The following is a 17,997-nucleotide window of genomic DNA, read 5'->3' on the forward strand; positions in this document are numbered from 1 at the left end:
TGTACATATGGTAAGGAAAAATCTTTTATGTTTCGTTCAGGTTTGTTTTTAAATTGATTGTAGTATCTGTTTATCCTTAGGTTATTTATCATTTTTTCCGAATAATTATTTTCTTAAAATGCAGTTTTTGCTTTTTGAATAGCTAAGCATCTAAATTCAAGATCTGATAGTTGGATAGATCTACCAGCCCAACTTATTATCACTGATCTTTTTTGTGATATAGGATGACACGAATTGAAGTTTAAATATCTTGAGAACCAACCGATATTTTCAATGTGATTCTTTGGTACAGCACTAATGCAATCATCTACATATCGGAAAAAGAATGGAATATTTATATCAAGTTTGCTTAGAACCGTTTCCTCAAGATCTTCCATTACCAATTGTGCTATAACACTTGAAATGGATGCTCCCATAGCACAACCATCAATTTATCAATTTTTATTTATGAATTCTTTCGTTTTAGTTATATTTTGAGGTTTGATATTGTTTTGTTGTCTTTTGTTTTTCAATTTATTTTTCATTTTCATAATTACCTAAGTTTCATATCTTATTTTATTTTGAATCTCACTATTTAGATGATTGGTGTTGCATTCAATATTACATAAGATATTTGTCACAGGTAATTCTTTGTCACTAGAAATATTTTGTGCAAAATTTTAACCTAAAGATAAAATTTCTTTTTCTTCATCTGGTATGAGAGTATCAGTTACATTTTCGATCCATTTTGATTTTATTTCATTTGTAATTGGTTGTTGTTTTGATATTAGCTTATCACTTTTCTTAATATTTTTTTCTTTGCATTTATTAAAAAGTGATTCAGTTCTTTCTCGAGATTTTTCCTTAAATTTTTGGAAAATATTAATAGGAATTACTTCATTTATTTTAACTGTAATTTAAATCATTTTCTAATTTTCTTATTAGAGTAGTTGATTCGGTAATAGACAGTTGTATGGACAGTTGGAAAATGAATCTTGATAAAACGTGATTTTGATATTCATGCTGCACGTGACTATTTGTAAATTTTAAAATCTTGAATTTGGAAATGTAGGTACATATAAACTTATCTTTTTTGCATCTGAGTAGAAAAATTCTTCGGTTTTTCAGTTTTGCAGTTTTGTGGAGGATATTTTCGAATTTTTCAGATTTTGTTTGGCTTCAGTTCCATATGTGATTTCAACGTTACGGTAGGTAGGCATTATTTCATCCATGTCGGTATGAATTTCTTCAATTTCTTATTTCTTAGACTTGGATAATTACAATGACTAACAAAAAACAAAGCATATGATGGATGCTTTGGAAATTCCATGAAGATAGAGTCAATAATTGAGTAATCTACTGCTGCTTTTGTGAAGAAGAAGTAGATTTTGAATAGAAACGTTAACGAAATTGGAACTCTTTAAAGCGACTTGAGGTATTTAAAATATAGTCTTATTAAAGTAAAGATTGGAATAGACTTCATTGTAAAATAAAGTAAAGTTGATGGAATCTGGTGAAAACAACATACTAACTGAGAAAACTGACGCAATCGTTTCAATAGAATTCGGATCGGTTCTTAGTTTAAATATAATATGATTGTTAGTATCCGTTGGACGTTACAAAGATAATCAGCTTGATTTCTGGTATGTAGACAATGCTTTATAATTCGTGTAGCTGTTTGAATTGGCGAACATTTGTTACGAATTTGTTTGTCCTCCTACCAATTTTCTTCATTTCAATTTTACTGTATATATATATATATATATATATATATATATATATATATATATATATATATATATATATATATATATATATATATATATTTCCAGGTGTGTGCAACGTTAGAAACAGTCAAGTTTTAAACTTTATTTATTTTATTGTTTCAAAACATAACCTATAATGTATTGGATCCAATTTATAACATGATCACTAATTTTCCTAGACCCATTATTTCCCAATAAATGCGTATGTCCACTTCGTTCCGTTATCATGATCCTTTCTCAAACTATACTTAAAACAAACAATTTGTTGTTTGGATAAGTAGTTCGATATCGGGCTTATAAATGGATTGATTCAAGTATGTATAGAATCACGTTTCTATCCTTAATGGATATAATTAACCACCTCTAGAACAAAGGCAGTTAAGGGGATTACATTAATTTGGAGTTTCCTGGGGCAAAAGATTTTGTGGTTTGAGCACGAAGCTTCTGGTGAAAATTTTCTCGATCTTTTATTCTATATTGGAAATAATAATGTTTACTTATAATCATTGGAATTTGCAAATATAGATAATATTTATTTAATATACCAAAATATCCAAATAATATATGCTATTGCCAAATAGTTTCAAACTCGCCGAAGAATTGATTGATTGGTTATACCAAATTTCGAAGAATTTTGATAAATTAATACCGATTTTTCTATGACTCCAAACAAATCATGAAAATGCAGAGATCAGGTTGTATATAAGAATATGTATGGATGCATAGGAATCTTCTAATATCCCTAATAATTCATACCCTTATCGAAACCCCTTTAATCGGATTAGCGTAAGTTGATAACGAAGTTCAACCAAATGCCGTTAAAGCTTGACATGACTCATCAAGACCTGCCGTCTGATGGCAACAGAATCCGTAACTTGTGAATTAAATCGAAGGGCTAAATTGAAGATGGCGTTGTCCGTAGCTTATTGGAAGCATGCGTTCAGGTTGCATATCGTTAATAATCAAAGAAAGATGTTAATTAAGTAGTTGCCGTTACAAAATGGCATTTAATGTTGTATAAGTAGCAAACGAATATTGATATTCAGTTCTCAATTAGTTCAGTAATCCCTCGAATTATATAATTTAGAATCATAATTGCTTTAGAAAAAACATTGATAATTGTTATAAGGCAACAATAGATCTCGCTACAATGGGTCTGAAAACGATGTCGGGTGTGAATTTTTATATGATTGGGTACGTTGTAACATAAATTTTCCAATTCACCGCCCAGATATAAGTTTTTAAAAATATAATAGTTTTACTCCGCCTTCATATTACTTCTTGCAACGCGTCAATAGGTTGCTTACGTCACCAGCGCCGATCGGATTACGCCCGACAAGCTACAGCAATATCCGCATCACGTTTTATCATCCTATCGCGTCGTATAAGTGTATTTTTTGTTGTAATGTCGAAGCCTGGATCGACAAAGTTTGATTATAAATATTGTATTGTACCAATTTGTAGCAACTATGATTGATTGCACCAAATAAAGTATTTTTAAGTATCCTTAAGGGAGAAAAATTTATGAAATAATGGTGTGAAGCAATGGAAAAGGACAGTAAAAGGAATACTGTCTTACCAATTACAAGTTATCGGTTTTTTTAAGAAAGATCAATTCGAGGTAAAGTTCATTCTTCAAATAGCATATTCTCGAAACTTACGATACAGGGTAGCTTGACGTATTATTGTAACAGTAATGTAGTAGTTTCAAGGTGTTACTTGTGATTTGATTTTTTTCTTTTTTTTTTTGCATTGGCGTTGCATCCAAATGAGATCTTTCCTGAATATAGTTGAAGAGAGAAAAGGGCACCACTGAACTAATAAGTTTTAAAATTCACCATTAATATAGAACAAATTTGACCACTAGTGTTTGATTTTGACATGTATATGTCATTATATCGATCTGTCTGTTCCTCTGGCTCATCCCGCGGAATTTATCGTTCATAATATTGTTATTTGCGGCAAAATAAGTTGCAAGGGCAATCAATTAACTTGGGGCAAGTTGTCTGAAGCATCACAAAAAACCTCTGCTCCTTTTTGTCAACAAATGACGTCTGTCGTCTAAGAACCACTAGTCAGTAGCGTTTTGTCAAACAGGTCGGCCACTCGCCTACACAATCGGCGCAAGAATAACAGAGATTAAGCTGAAGATGAAATTTCTGTTTAACTTCTGAAAAGTGACATCACTGACGAGGATTCTGCTGAAGAAGACAGTGTGGGAGGGTGTCTTATAAGCATATTACAACAGCTTGTCAGAAAATATTTCTATGCTATATTTCTTTGTAGATTATTATTATTTTATATTCATCATTATATTTAGTTTCAATTGACAATAAGTGAAATAATTGGAAATTGGGAAGCTCCGTGCTAGAAGGGTTAAACAAGGAAGTGGAAAAACTAAATCGAATAGAAAGTAGAATGTAAAAGTGAATCGGTATAATTTTTAGGCAAAATGGACCTTAATATGAGGCCTATTCAAGGTGATTGCTAATGTAAAATATAATCCAGTATCCTAATGATCTACTTACCTACAATAGTTAGGAAAACAAATTGTCCAATTGGTGGAGTCGTACTAATCTGACATTCATAAATACCAGAATCTTTTTTCTGTGGATAGCGTATCCTGAGCGTCCATTCTTCCGTATGAGGAGTGTGGACAGCTTCAAACCGCTGATCGGACGTATATGTATATCTTCCTACAGTTAAAAGATGGATATCTCTATGACGAACCCAAGAAACCTGTAACAATAAAAATTCATTTTATATCAATTTATCTACAATCTACAAAATCCAGTCAATAGAATTATTCATAGAAAGTGTTACCTCAAAAGACGGTCTCAAGTTTACAGAGAAGAGCTTTCAGAGACCAAAAACTTACTATCTTACGGAAAATGGGAATAGAGGAGAGAAAATTTAATGATTTTGTACCTCAGAATGTGTGATCAAAGTAATAAAAACTAGGATCTTGTGTGTTTCCAAATCCAAAATTCGTACGAAATGAAAACAGAAGTGATTGAACAGTACCAGAAGCAATTTATCTAAGAATCGATTCAGATAGAACAGCAAGCATCTGTTCTGCTGGCGTCTTTCCTTGACGTCAAATTCTGTAGAACCACACAGTAAATTGTCTCAAATAAATCGACATAGAAAATATTTGGTTTGGAAACAAAACAGGTTATACGAGGCAAAAAGATGGGAAGATAGATACGAATGAACCTCCGAGTGAACCACGACCAATCTATATATTCTGAAACGACCTGAGGAAACCAAACATATCATCTAAATATAAGATGTTTTTAATGTTAAAATTTTTACAATTAATAAAACTAGAAAGCGAATACTATTTATCAAAATAAGATTAAAATGACTTCTAAATGCGTAAGATATTCAATATTATCGTTAGAATTTCTCAGTTTTATTATTTTATTCTTCAGGTTGATCAATAATTGATCTTCATTCTCTTATGTAAAATATCAATATCTAATTATTTATTTTAATGCTTCACTGGTGCTAATTTTAAACGAGTTAAAGTTTCATGTTTATACAGTCCAAGACCTTCCGTTTTGTACTCCTACATAAGCAGAAAGCAGTTGAGATCATCTAGATAATCAACCCATAGCCTTGCATACTTCGAGCAATCGATTCTCAACTTAATGTTCTGACAATGAATATTTAATTTACTGATTTATTTATAGTGATGATATATAATAGACTTCGATTTTCACGTCAATCTGTAGAAGAAAATAATTAAATTTGATGACCGAATAAAGATAATACAAGACAATCAAATTATTTTGACCTTTTGTACTCAAATATATGACGTAATAAGAACGAGGTATAAAAACGAGTTCTTCGATTTCTTCATTTATTTATTGTATTCATGTTCTATTCATGCAAGTACTTGTTAAATATATTAAAATTAACTTCACTATAGCTTTGAATTTGATATTTGATGGTCAACTAAACTGTGGCTGATACGTTTCGATCAAACTGAAGTCTTTACCTTTATAAAACAAACTAATTCTTTGTGGCGATCTCTATATTAATTATTCCAGTGTGTGCTGGTCAAGAATGTCTTCAGTCAATTTTTGATTCTTTTGGTATGGTCATGCATATAACGGCACCAACCAGAATAACAAAGACCAGTTCTATTACTATAGATTATGTCGTGTCATCGTATGATTTAGAATCCACCGACTGTACTGTCTTTATTTCAGGTCTCACCGATCATGAAGCAGTGATGAGGAAATTTTTAGATGAAACCCAATACTAGAAATGCTTCTCTCAAATTATTCCGTATCTTTCCGTATAAAAGTTTTCAAAACCGTTGTCAAACAACTGACTAGAACGAGCCCTCTGGTGATGTGGTCTTCGAATTTTCTAGATTCATGAAAACATTAAATAGTCTGGCGTCCAATTCTTCTCCCATCCGGCGTATTGAAAATAAGCAAAATAAAACCTGGTCTACGTATATCTGTAAAGAACATGCGATCTATATCTTGCCTAAGGAAAGTGTCTTCTTCAACAATTACGTGATACTAGAGAGAAAAACTCAGTTCAAGACAATAAAAGCAGCCAATATAATAGGAGACTCGTAATATTCCATTGTGAATGATATAGAATAAGGCTTCTTCATCGAGCATAATCTCTACTCCATCTGATAATATCAATAATTACTGTGAATGTAGCCAAAAATTTATCAAATTCTATAACTTCTTCTCACGATCCGCTTTCATATCTCCCAGATACTAATGCTAACTTACACAGTTTCTTCTTTATACCCGTAGTTGTAGCAGAGCTTTGCAGTTTAATTAATGACATCAAAAATAAATAGTCATCTGTAACTGATGGACTTTCAAAAAGGAACTTGTCCCAATTGCCTTAAGACGACTATATTTATACCTCTGCATAAAGGATGAGCATCTAATTATCGCCGAATTATACCCCTTTCCACGTTTTCTAAGATCATAGAAAGATTGGTCAAAAAGAGGTTTATATCATTTCTGTTTAAAAATAAAATAATTACTACCCATCAATTTGGGTTTTTAAGAAACAAATGCACAAATAAAGGTATATTCTCCCTCCAAAGTAATGTCTACTCTAGTCTAAACATCCATCACACTGCAACAACTTTTTGTGATTTTTCTAAGGCTTCCGAGTGTGTTTTGATTAATAGATTGCAGTACTGCGGTTTGTGAGGACGATACTAGTTTCTCTTGGAGCAACCCTGATCTCCCGGCACTTCATAGGACCATATCTATTGACCTAATCACCCTTAAATCTAATCTTCTCTGTGTCAGCGTTTCTAAAACCAAAGTTTTATCGTATAAAAATACTTTTCTATTAAATAAGATCTCCATTGACGTCGTTGAATCTGTAAAATTCTTAGGGCTTGCTTCTATTGTTTTGCGCTGAGATCAGATTCCAAAGAACTGAGCTTATCCATCTTCTTAACAGTCTATTATGCCCTTATTTAGTCGTATATCCGATATGCTCTTCCCTTCTAGGGTACGTGTGGTGCGTCTCAATTTGAGCGAATCTTCAAACTACAAAAGAGAACTGTTAGATATTTACTCGGACTTAACGGCATGGCTCACTGCAGGGACTTCTTTGAGTCCGTTTGCCTAATTAGTAAGCACGTTTCTCCAATTTCAGAAAGGTTGTTGCACGGCTATCCACCTACTAACGCGGATCACGACCTTTATCTACCTACTCCATTTTCAGAATTAATTGAGGGCTCAATATATTACAATGCAAAAAAATGCACAATTATTTGTTTTCAATTTTTTGAGAATGAAGCATTTCTCTTTCTCCATTGTTACCATTAAATGTTTATTAATCATATTTATAATTTAATTTTTTGTATCTCTGAAAATGTTCAATGGTGCGACATTTGTTCATCTACCTCACTACCTATAAAGAAATGAGACATATCAGTCAAATTATTTTCAATTTACATTATTCGTAGCAAATATTGATGTAGTAACTTTAGTTTGGCGTTTAAACACAGCCAGCGAATTAGCAGAAAATACTCTTCTCAAAACTTATATTAAAGTTAACAACTTCCGCTCTCTGCCTCCGTTAATTCCAAGACATAAACTTTTCAGCAGAGAGTCATTAACAAAAATTCAACGTGCTCGACGTGATTTTCGGACGTAGCAAATCACAATATGTTTCATAATTATACTGAGTATGAGACTTCAGAGATAAAACTACGCAAACTACTAAAACATCTGATACAAAGTATTCATATATGAATTATTAATATTTAATCATTTTGTCGATTTGGCAGGTAATCAACCATAGTGAATAATTTTAGGTCTCCATTTTGCTGGTTCTTCGTGGAAAATCATCCAAATGAATAACTCCTGCTCGAATAAAGATTTTCAGTACATTGGTTATTTGGTAAAGGTCGTGGTTATGATTAATAAATGTGCACCAGACCGTACTGACGGGATAAATTTGTGAGAACTTTATCTCATTATAAACGAAAATCTGATTATTTTCACAACACATTTATTTTTGCTCAACATCAGAATATGAATATTTTCAAAGCTTTATTATATCATCCAATAACACAATCCAATAAGAAATTTTTTTTTGGAAAATGTTTTCACTGCTTTGCTTCGGGTCATTAAGCGTCATCATTTCGGGATCGCTCATAGTTTTGGAGTAATATATTGTTATATGATATTGTTTCATCAGTTTGAATTGGTTAATTTGTCTTCGAAGCTTACCAAATAGTATTTTTTTTAAAGAGAGGCTTGATTAACTTCTTTGTAGGGCGATCAACTGTACTCCCTATCATGCTGGTGTTTCAGATGCTCCGGTAGCGTTTTCTTATCAGTTTAATGTCCTACTGAAAACGTTCAACCTGCTTCTTTTTGGTAAATGATTGTTCTAACATTTTCACTCACCAATTATTCCAAACTACACACTTCTTCTATATATCAGCTTCAATTGTAGTATATTCTTGAACTGTTTTCCATTTCCAACATCGTAAAAACTAGGTGAAAACTATGGAAACTTCAATTTGATATAAGACACACATGTTTCACTATACAATTAGGGATAACTTCATATGTAGAAGTGATTAGAGCACATTTTTTTAATAAGCTATTCTTCTTACAAGGTTTCAAATACTCTTTAAAATGTCAGTTTTATCTGTATCGTGTTATAATGCCTTAGAAAATTTGTATATTTATGGAATGGATTTGCAATACTTAAAAACAAAAACAAAGTCATTAGTTTTTCAATTCGACATAGTTATTGTTAATGTTTCAAATTAACAAAGGTGAGGCGTTATCAAGTAAAAAATATGAGAAATAATGAATTATGATGAATTTATCATATAAATAGAAGCAACTTATTCTAATAAAAACTTCTCATTTCTCATATTCACATTAAAATTGCTTTGAATACATATAACAAAATTACGTGTGGAAATGTAATGGTTTCTAAGGAAAATGTTTTCAAAAATCGAAATGGTTGCTCTTGTTTGCAATTCGAATTTAATGATGAAATAAAAGCTGTTGTTTTCTACTTTTTACGTAAACTTTTCTCAGATGGGATGTCCGAGTCCATTCTACATTTCAGCTGACTTGTTCTGAAACAGATACGACTACATCCTCATTTTCTTTTATTATCCACATGGTTGGGCAAAGGCACAAAAATATCGATTGAAATAAAAAAAAAATAGATAAACTAAACAATTATCATCCGAATGAATAGAAGCGTAATCTTGTTGAAATATTTAGGCGGATAATACAGCATGAAAACATTTTTGTGAAAATTACTTTAAAAGACATTATCCGTATAAACTTGGTACTTACTATCATTGTCTAATTGAAAACGGTAGAGATATTTTCATCATAAAGTCTGATCTAATAAAAACTTGCATATTTTGTTGTCTCATCTGCCCCACAACCAACAACTTGCAATCATACAAATTGCTAGATTTCGATCGATGATGGCTTCTCACGCGTCACTCTACATATATATGCCACCTGACATTAAATGATTTGACGAGAATGACTTTACTGCATTTTTATTTGAAAAAAAAAACCCTAGTTTTGACAAAATTTATTCATTAAAAAAATATTATCAAAAACTTGCGACGTTGCGAAAGATATCTGATACCAGATTGATTTCTTGATAGATAGAAAGGGGATGTTTTTCCAAACAACACAATATTCGCTAAAAACGATACAAAAAAAGTATCAAAAGTATTAGATTTATGGTGAACTACTAATTAATTTTCCCAGAAAGATACAAAAAACGGTAAATATTACATAAGAAATGTATGGGGCAAATATTCTATACTTGCTTATACCTAAATGTTCAACATCTGTGATGTGTCGTGACATGAAACAAAACTGAAGTAGAACTATTGTTTACATGTATCATATATGACCAGAAAAAAATAAATCGAGCATGTCATCAAGGATACCGTCTATGTTGTAGATTCACGAAAACTTATTATTAATGTCAATAATGTTTCTACTTCAGAGTTTACCGCTGAGTAAACTTTCAGTACCATTTTACGGAAGCAACTACTTTTTTTACCTTAGACTAGAATTATTTTTCAATTTTTGTAAGTTTCTAGCATATTCGTTATATTTTCTTGTATATTGAGAATAGTTTTCCATAATTTTGACATTAAAAAAGACCCTAAACTTGTTTTGATACGGGTTGAAGCTACTTGCTTGGTATTTATTTGGTTGGGTCATTGTGTATTTGTTTTGCAAGATTCAAGCAGATTAATACAATAGTTTACGAATAAATCATAAGATTTGTTTTATTTCTCGTAACTTCTTCACTCAAAAATACTTTTTTCAAGTTTTCATCTAAAATTCATAATAGAAGTTACTCCTTATGTAACAGGAATATGCTAGTAAGAAGTTTAGGGTTATTTCTCTCATGAAAATATATAATAATAATAATAACAATCGTTATTTTTTTTTCAAGATATATGTTATCGTAAAGAAAGTTGACAATAAATTGAAAATAACACTAAAAATATAATTACGGTCCAAAGTACGCGAGAAGTTATCGTAAAAGGTCTCTTGTGAATTTAATTCCATACCTACTCGTACTATTTATGGCATAATAAAAATGTCTCGACCAGTCAAAAATGAAAGCTTCTTTCTATATCGCCAGGGAAGCATCAGCAACAACAAAGTGGATCATTGAGCTCCGGTCAATTTGATAAATAAGGGACCAAGGATAAAACAATACCGAAGCATAAAATGAATAACTGAAATAAGGAACGTTCTATGATCCTTTATCCTTTCCCGTATATCTATTCAACGATTTGACGATGTAGGCAAAACTGCAGCTGACAGTCTCCCATAAAATATTATACGAGGGTGGATGAATATAAAAATATAACGATACCAATATCTATATATTAAGTATCTTTTAAAAAAGTAGTGATGAATTCCAAATTCTATACCAACGTTTTAATATTGTATGTGTGTATATGTGTTAATTGGAAACTAATAATAATTCATTTATTGGTATGATTGAAAAGTCTAAATCGATTTTTTGTTTATGATGCAATAATTTTTCAGTCGTTTCTGTAACTAAAAGTTTTTGAGATATCGAAAATAGCTTTCTCAACTCTGCTATTGAAAGCTGAAAATTGTAAAGGAGTGAAGTAATGAGATAACTAGTTGGTAGTATGACGATTGTTGTTTTGGCTTATGTTGAAATCAAAATTTGTTTTCATTACTATACTTAGATAGAAGCAAATAATTAATTCGTTACAACATGTAGGTAATTTTTTGATGACTATAAATTATGTTGATATGAATTTGAAATATCGTTCCTAATTAAAATAACTAATGAATACCTCGTTATTCGATAGATTTATGGAATAATAAATATGAACAATGGAACAATTAATTAAAAATTACGTTCAACAAAATGCTACGAGTTGAACAAAAAAAAGTTGTCCGGGTGAACCGGATTTTCAATTGGCACTCAAACCAAATCAAAAAATGAAAAATAACGTTTACTCCCCGTATAAAATTCGATAAACATCTAACAAACCGACGTCAGTCTACGTGGACTACGTGCACTGTTCACCAATGAAAACATCGAATCGTAAGCATAACTGCATTTCTATTGGCCGAAGCTGTCAAAAGAGATATGTAAACAATTTATTTGAAATATTCCTGCTAGACAGTCTGCGATAAGCAGTCACATTGTTAGGTGAGATTTATTTCATTAATAAATTTCTTTAGATAAATAGAAATATGCGATCTTTAGACCAAACACAGCAAGTTATTTTAAATATATTCGAATGTTTAATAAAAGGAAAATATTTAGCAATTTTAACGAGGTACAATAATGATTTTTTCCCAAGTTACAAGTTGGACCACAATTAAGTGCATCTGTCTAAATAACGGCGTATAATGCAATTTCCATTTTATAATGATTGGTGATCAAACAAAATTGTCGGCAAGAGTTTTTATAATCTGCAATTGATATTGGAAGAAGTATACCACCGTCAATTTTATATTTTAAAGAGATATAAAGAATTTTTCCTAATTAAGTTTCACAAAATGTAATATGAATTGGAAAATTTATAGCAAAACTGGAATATACAATACAGTGTATAATTTGGAGAACAGATCAGGCTGAATGTAGAACGTTAGGAAATAAGGAGCTAAGACTTATTTATATGCATAAAATCCTATAGGGTGGAATAGTTTGGTCACGCAGAGAAGGTGGCAGTCATATATCATAATAAAAAAACTGGAAAATTTGGAACTATTATAAGGTAGGCCCCAAACTCTTCCTAGAATAAGATTGGAAAGCGTCAGGCACAAGATTTAGACTAGAAGAGAATTGAGACTTGATTGAGAATATTATGAGATGATAATGTCATTGCTACATACAAAAACATTGAAAATAATAAAGAAACTTTGGTTTCCAAAATAAGAACTTGGCAATTATAAAATCAACTTTGGAAAATGAGTTTTTAAAAACTTTATTAATACAAATAAAACACCATTTACAAACTGAATTAATTTCATGATTGAATCAACTAAAATTCATTGAAGGTGTTAAAAAACCAGACATGAAAATGACTAAATAAAAATATGAATATTGATATTACAATTAATAGGAATATGAATATTATCCACAAAATTAAAGAATATCAGAAGTGTAACTATTAAATTCAATTGTGAATAATTTTAGTCGAATGAGAAACTCCGAAACGTTTCTCCTTTCAAACTCTTTCTCAGTTACCACAGTCCAAATATAATACAGAAAAATTGTGTCATTCCAACTTATAAAAGCATCCATTAAGTCTATTTTGTCAAGAACATTTCCATTAATTAATAAATAATTTTGTTTGAAATTATTCTATGTTTGTTAGAATCATTCTTTCGACTGATTGGATGGGAGACCGTTTCCAGTTTCAGTGGAAACCTGAATCGATAAAAAATCTTTTTAGTCTCATTTGCTCGAATTTCCAACGACAATAGAACTTTACCATCCATTCGGCAAATGAGACCTCATTGGGATATGTAACGTGAACTCGTAGGCAAACAACACAAAATTTTCTTCGTGTTCCCTCTATTCTAGTGTATCTACAAATAAACACAAATAAGATTATTGAGTTTTTTGTTTTGTTTTTGCATTCAAGGGTGTAGTTCGATTCTACTCTTTCCGTTCCGATCAGAAAACGCATAACATGAAGTCTATTTCTATATCCTTTATACTAAACTATGTATTTCCATTATATTTGGCGTTCATTGTTTTTGTTTATCATATATAAAATATTCTCAAAAAGAAAAGGTAACAAGTATAATTTTGCAGCTACATATCTTTAATCTCGAGTAAGGAAAACAACGTAAATCCAATTTTTGTTGTGAAAGCGGAACTTATATTTAACTATATTTTCCAAATTTGACATTCAAACCTTAAAGATTCTACACTACTATCTGAAAGCCAGGGGCGGCTTATGCCCAATGGTTAACAATCCGTAAATTTTACAGGGACAATCTGTACAAATTAAACATAGCAAAAATCAATTCAATCGATATTAAAACAAAAAAGTTCTCCTTGTTTAACTCGATGAAATTTATGGTTTAGAAGATATGTGGATTTTTGAATAGTTGTATATGATAAGGAAAGCGTTCGCAATAAAAAGATAAAAATTATCATAAATTATCTATTACTACAACTTCTCTACACTCTTCCGGAGTTTACGGAGAATATTTCTTTGAATTCGGAAGAGCATCCCCAGATTCTGCCTTATAGCGTCACAATGGAAGTTTATTTTATCGATCATTTCACTCCCTTGTGTCTACAGGTGTTATATATACACCAACCTTTTTGAATATCCCCAAAAGGAGGAGGTATTAAAACGCCATCAATCAAACATTTCTCGTAGAACTGATAAAGAAATAAATAAACATTTGTAATACATACTATCGAATATCATATTAGCATTAGGAAAAACTTGAAAGATATAAATAATTATGTTTGATCTATTAGGTTACGGTCAAAAAATCTACTACGTATTATTTCCATTAAAAAATTGCAAGCGATTCAATTTTCTGAGTCATTTTGCTGTCAATCTTTTCAAAACCTGTCATCAATAAATATCACATCGTATTAAAAGTTTTAATATGGTAGCATTCACCTTTAGTGTTAATGCCGACATGCATTTGGTTTGGCTTCTGGTAACTAGTCAGAAGCCAGAGGATTCCATACTGACCACTTTCCGGTCACAATTATACCCGACTGTAGAACTTCTGTTAGGGTTGATTGCAGCTCACGGGAAACAGGTTTGTCTATATAAATTAAGTGAAACGATAACTATTCATAGGAATCTCCGGGAACAACTTCTCTACCCCTTTAACATCCAGAAATTGCATGCCATGGAAGTAGAGAATTATCCAGTGAAACTGACCTACGTTCGTTGGTTTCTAGATAAACAACAAGTTGATAATACATTTGTTGGAGAAGTACTGTTTGTTGATGAAGCTGGTTTTACACTAGATGATTACACGAGATGGTTTTATTAATTCCCATAATTTACATTTATGGGCAGATGAAAATTCTCACGGTACAATTCATAAAAGAATGGACATCGATTTTGTGTTGTGTGAGCAGGAATAGTGGGTAATAATTAAGAAGCTCTATATTTCGTGATATTCCTCTGAACATTAGCAGACATAATTGGTTCATGCACGAATGAATGATGTAAAAAACCATCTTAATAACTATATTATAGCAATAATCCTAATAGATGGATTGGTTGGAGGAGTCCATTTGCATGGTCACCACATTCCTCTAAATTGAATACAATAGATTCATCTTTTTGTAGTATCTTGAAAGCATGTTATATGAAACACCGGGAAACGAAAGGACGTTGTGATGCTAGAAGGTTTTGAAATGCTCTATCAGGTTCAAATAAATATCCTCCGTAGACTCCGGAATTGTGTAGAAGTGCAAAGTGGCCACTTCGAATATTTATTACAGTTCATTTTTGTTTTTTTATTTGATTGATTCTAGGCCAACCAACTAAATTTTTCTACATTTCAATTTTTTCCTCATGCAACTAACCCGATGTTCGACAGTATTCAGTTCAATTAGAATTGTTTGATTGTTTTGCAATACCTTTTATAAATATATTCAATAAATAATGGTAAATATGATAATTTCCTTAGCATGTAGCTACAACAACATCTACTTATCTCCTAAATCATAAATTTTATCGAGTTAAACGAAGAGTACCTTTTTGTTGAAAAATCGATTAAAAAATTCATTCTTGCTATCTTAAGATTGTGCATGATCATGCATAATCATTCATCGAAAATTCATCAATTTATTTTGATATGAATTGAATGAAGTTCAGCGCTGCAATTCATAGACATTTGCAGTTACAATTTTAATATCCACATTATCTATAATTGAACTCGACTGGAAGGAGTTTTGAGTCTTTTTATTTACGTTGAGGCATGTGAGGAATTTAAATTTAAGTGACTCTTGAGAATGAGTCTGGACCTTAGCCAGCCAGTTCTTGATATGAAAGCTGCGAATATTAAAGTTTTCTACATTCTTAGGGAACTTTGAGATTCTCACTGGAAAATTTTAGAGAAAACATAGTGACAATCGTAAGTATATTTTTCTGACACGAAAAAGGAATATTTATATCAAATTTTTTTCAACATTGGATATCATAGTAAAATACATAATCCTCTCCTGTATTTACTCTTTGGAAATAATTACAAATATTCCAAATATTCGGGAATAATGATGCGATTATTGAGACTATTATTCAATCGGATTCATCGAACTACAAATATATTTCAAAATTTGGTAAAACAATTTTCTTTCCCACGACATTTCTCAACCATTGGATAAAAATGGCAAAGAACGTTCAAACATAAAATGAACGTGCTCTTATCTCTATACATATTTTAGAAACCTACTCTGGTCTCAAGAAACTTAAATCAGTGGTACCACAGGACAGTGTACTGACACCTATACCTACTATATTTCTTGTACAAGATTGACATCTTAGAAAATGACACTTTAGCAACCTTGGTAGATGATGCCGTCATTCAAATAGTACGAAATGGATATGAAGAAGCTGCAGAATAACAACATATATCAATGAATAAACTAGACAGAAATAAATTGGAGGATATAAACAAATAAATAAAAATATTCACACGTAAACTCTAACAGTAAGATTACACTCGGACTTCACGCTCGAGAAAATAGAAAAAATTCAAATTTAAAAAGTGTATTGGTTGAACGGACCGAAGTCCATTCTGTTTGTACACAACAAGCTTATGCTTTATAAATTGATACTTACTCAATGCTATTTAAAGTGGTATTCAAAGTGGATTTGTGCTAGCTAGAGTTAGTGAGGAAGATCTTTAACTGAGTATCAATTGAAGTTAACTGTGAGTTATTGATGGTAATGGTAACACAATTATACACACACGCTTGATTATCCGTTTAAAAAACTTTGATCAGGCTCTGTACAGTTATAACTTTAATGAGAGGTTAGATGCTGTAAGGAGAAAAGTTTTTTCATTGCAAAAAAAGTAAATAATTTGCCAACTTATTAAAGTTTAATTATGTGGAAGTTTTGTATAAAAATGGGAAACGAAGCTCTCTTTGAACAGATGTGCCATGAAAACTTTGAAGTTATAATAATTATTAAAATAAATATCAGGGTGTGGCTTTAGAAGAGTATCAACAACAAGAATCTTTTTGTTAAGAAACCAACGTTCCTATAAATATATTTTTATCTTAACGTTACTACGAAAATAGTAAAATAACTCGGAAACATTTAAAAAATATTTGAGTAGTGGCTGCATTTTCCTATGAGAAAGTCGGTCAAATCGATAATAGATTACCGTAGTATACAGGTATCCTCAAATTGAAATTAAAATATTCATCCACTTAATCGGCGAAAGAAATTTCCATATTCCTCTTTATTTACTAGTTCAATGAATTATTCATCGTATGACGCTTAGTTATTCATTTTGCCTGTCGGAATTACACGCCTGATAATTGGCCACTACAGGATACCAAAACACTACGACCCCTTTAATAAACATGAACTAGACGGTGATATTTCACCCTAGCTAGAAACACGCTACGAAAACTTTTTAGATTCAACAAAGCGGATGTGCCGATGGAGAATCACCAGGCTAGTTTTTGAATACATCAAGAATATTCACAAATAAGAAAGTAATAGTTCACATTTCAGAGCGTGATATCTTACGGGAGATTTTCTACAATTAGATTAAGTATCTACAATCTTTTTCCGTAACCGTGGTGAGTTTTAGTAAAGTTAATGATGGAGAATCACCTATGAATATTAATAGCACAGAAATGACAATTACTTCTGTTTTGTCAGCTTCAGTCTTTTCAATTGGACTAATTTAAGTTACACTTTTACTACTGATTTATATAAATTCAATTTGTTCAGAATTATTACGATAGAATGTTTGCGTTAAGGAAGCTAATGAGATGGATTAATTCAATCTATAGGTTCACAAAGTATATTTTAGTTACTACTACATCAGTCTGTAAATTATATTATAATTCATCTACTATCAATATGAGACGATAATATTCAAAAATAGTTCATGATCATGATACTTTTTTAATAGATAATCTTCAAATTCAACCTAAATTTCTTGTAACACATCTTCGGTATTACCAGACTCATCTCATTTTGAACTATCCACCATCTATGTACCAAAAA

The 17,997-nt window shown here is 31.2% G+C and overlaps 1 protein-coding gene across 1 annotated transcript in view; it reads right to left on the reverse strand.

Moving 5' to 3' along the window:
- LOC130896219 (zwei Ig domain protein zig-8) overlaps positions 1 to 17,997 on the reverse strand; it is a 294,191-nt gene that overhangs the window by 23,727 nt on the left and 252,467 nt on the right. Inside the window, exon 3 of the mRNA XM_057804161.1 lies at positions 4,274 to 4,484. Coding sequence (XP_057660144.1) covers positions 4,274 to 4,484 — 211 coding nt within the window. The remainder of the gene's footprint in view (positions 1 to 4,273; positions 4,485 to 17,997) is intronic.

This window comes from Diorhabda carinulata, chromosome 7, assembly GCF_026250575.1.
Source record: "Diorhabda carinulata isolate Delta chromosome 7, icDioCari1.1, whole genome shotgun sequence".
Classification (NCBI taxonomy): Eukaryota; Metazoa; Arthropoda; class Insecta; order Coleoptera; family Chrysomelidae; genus Diorhabda; species Diorhabda carinulata.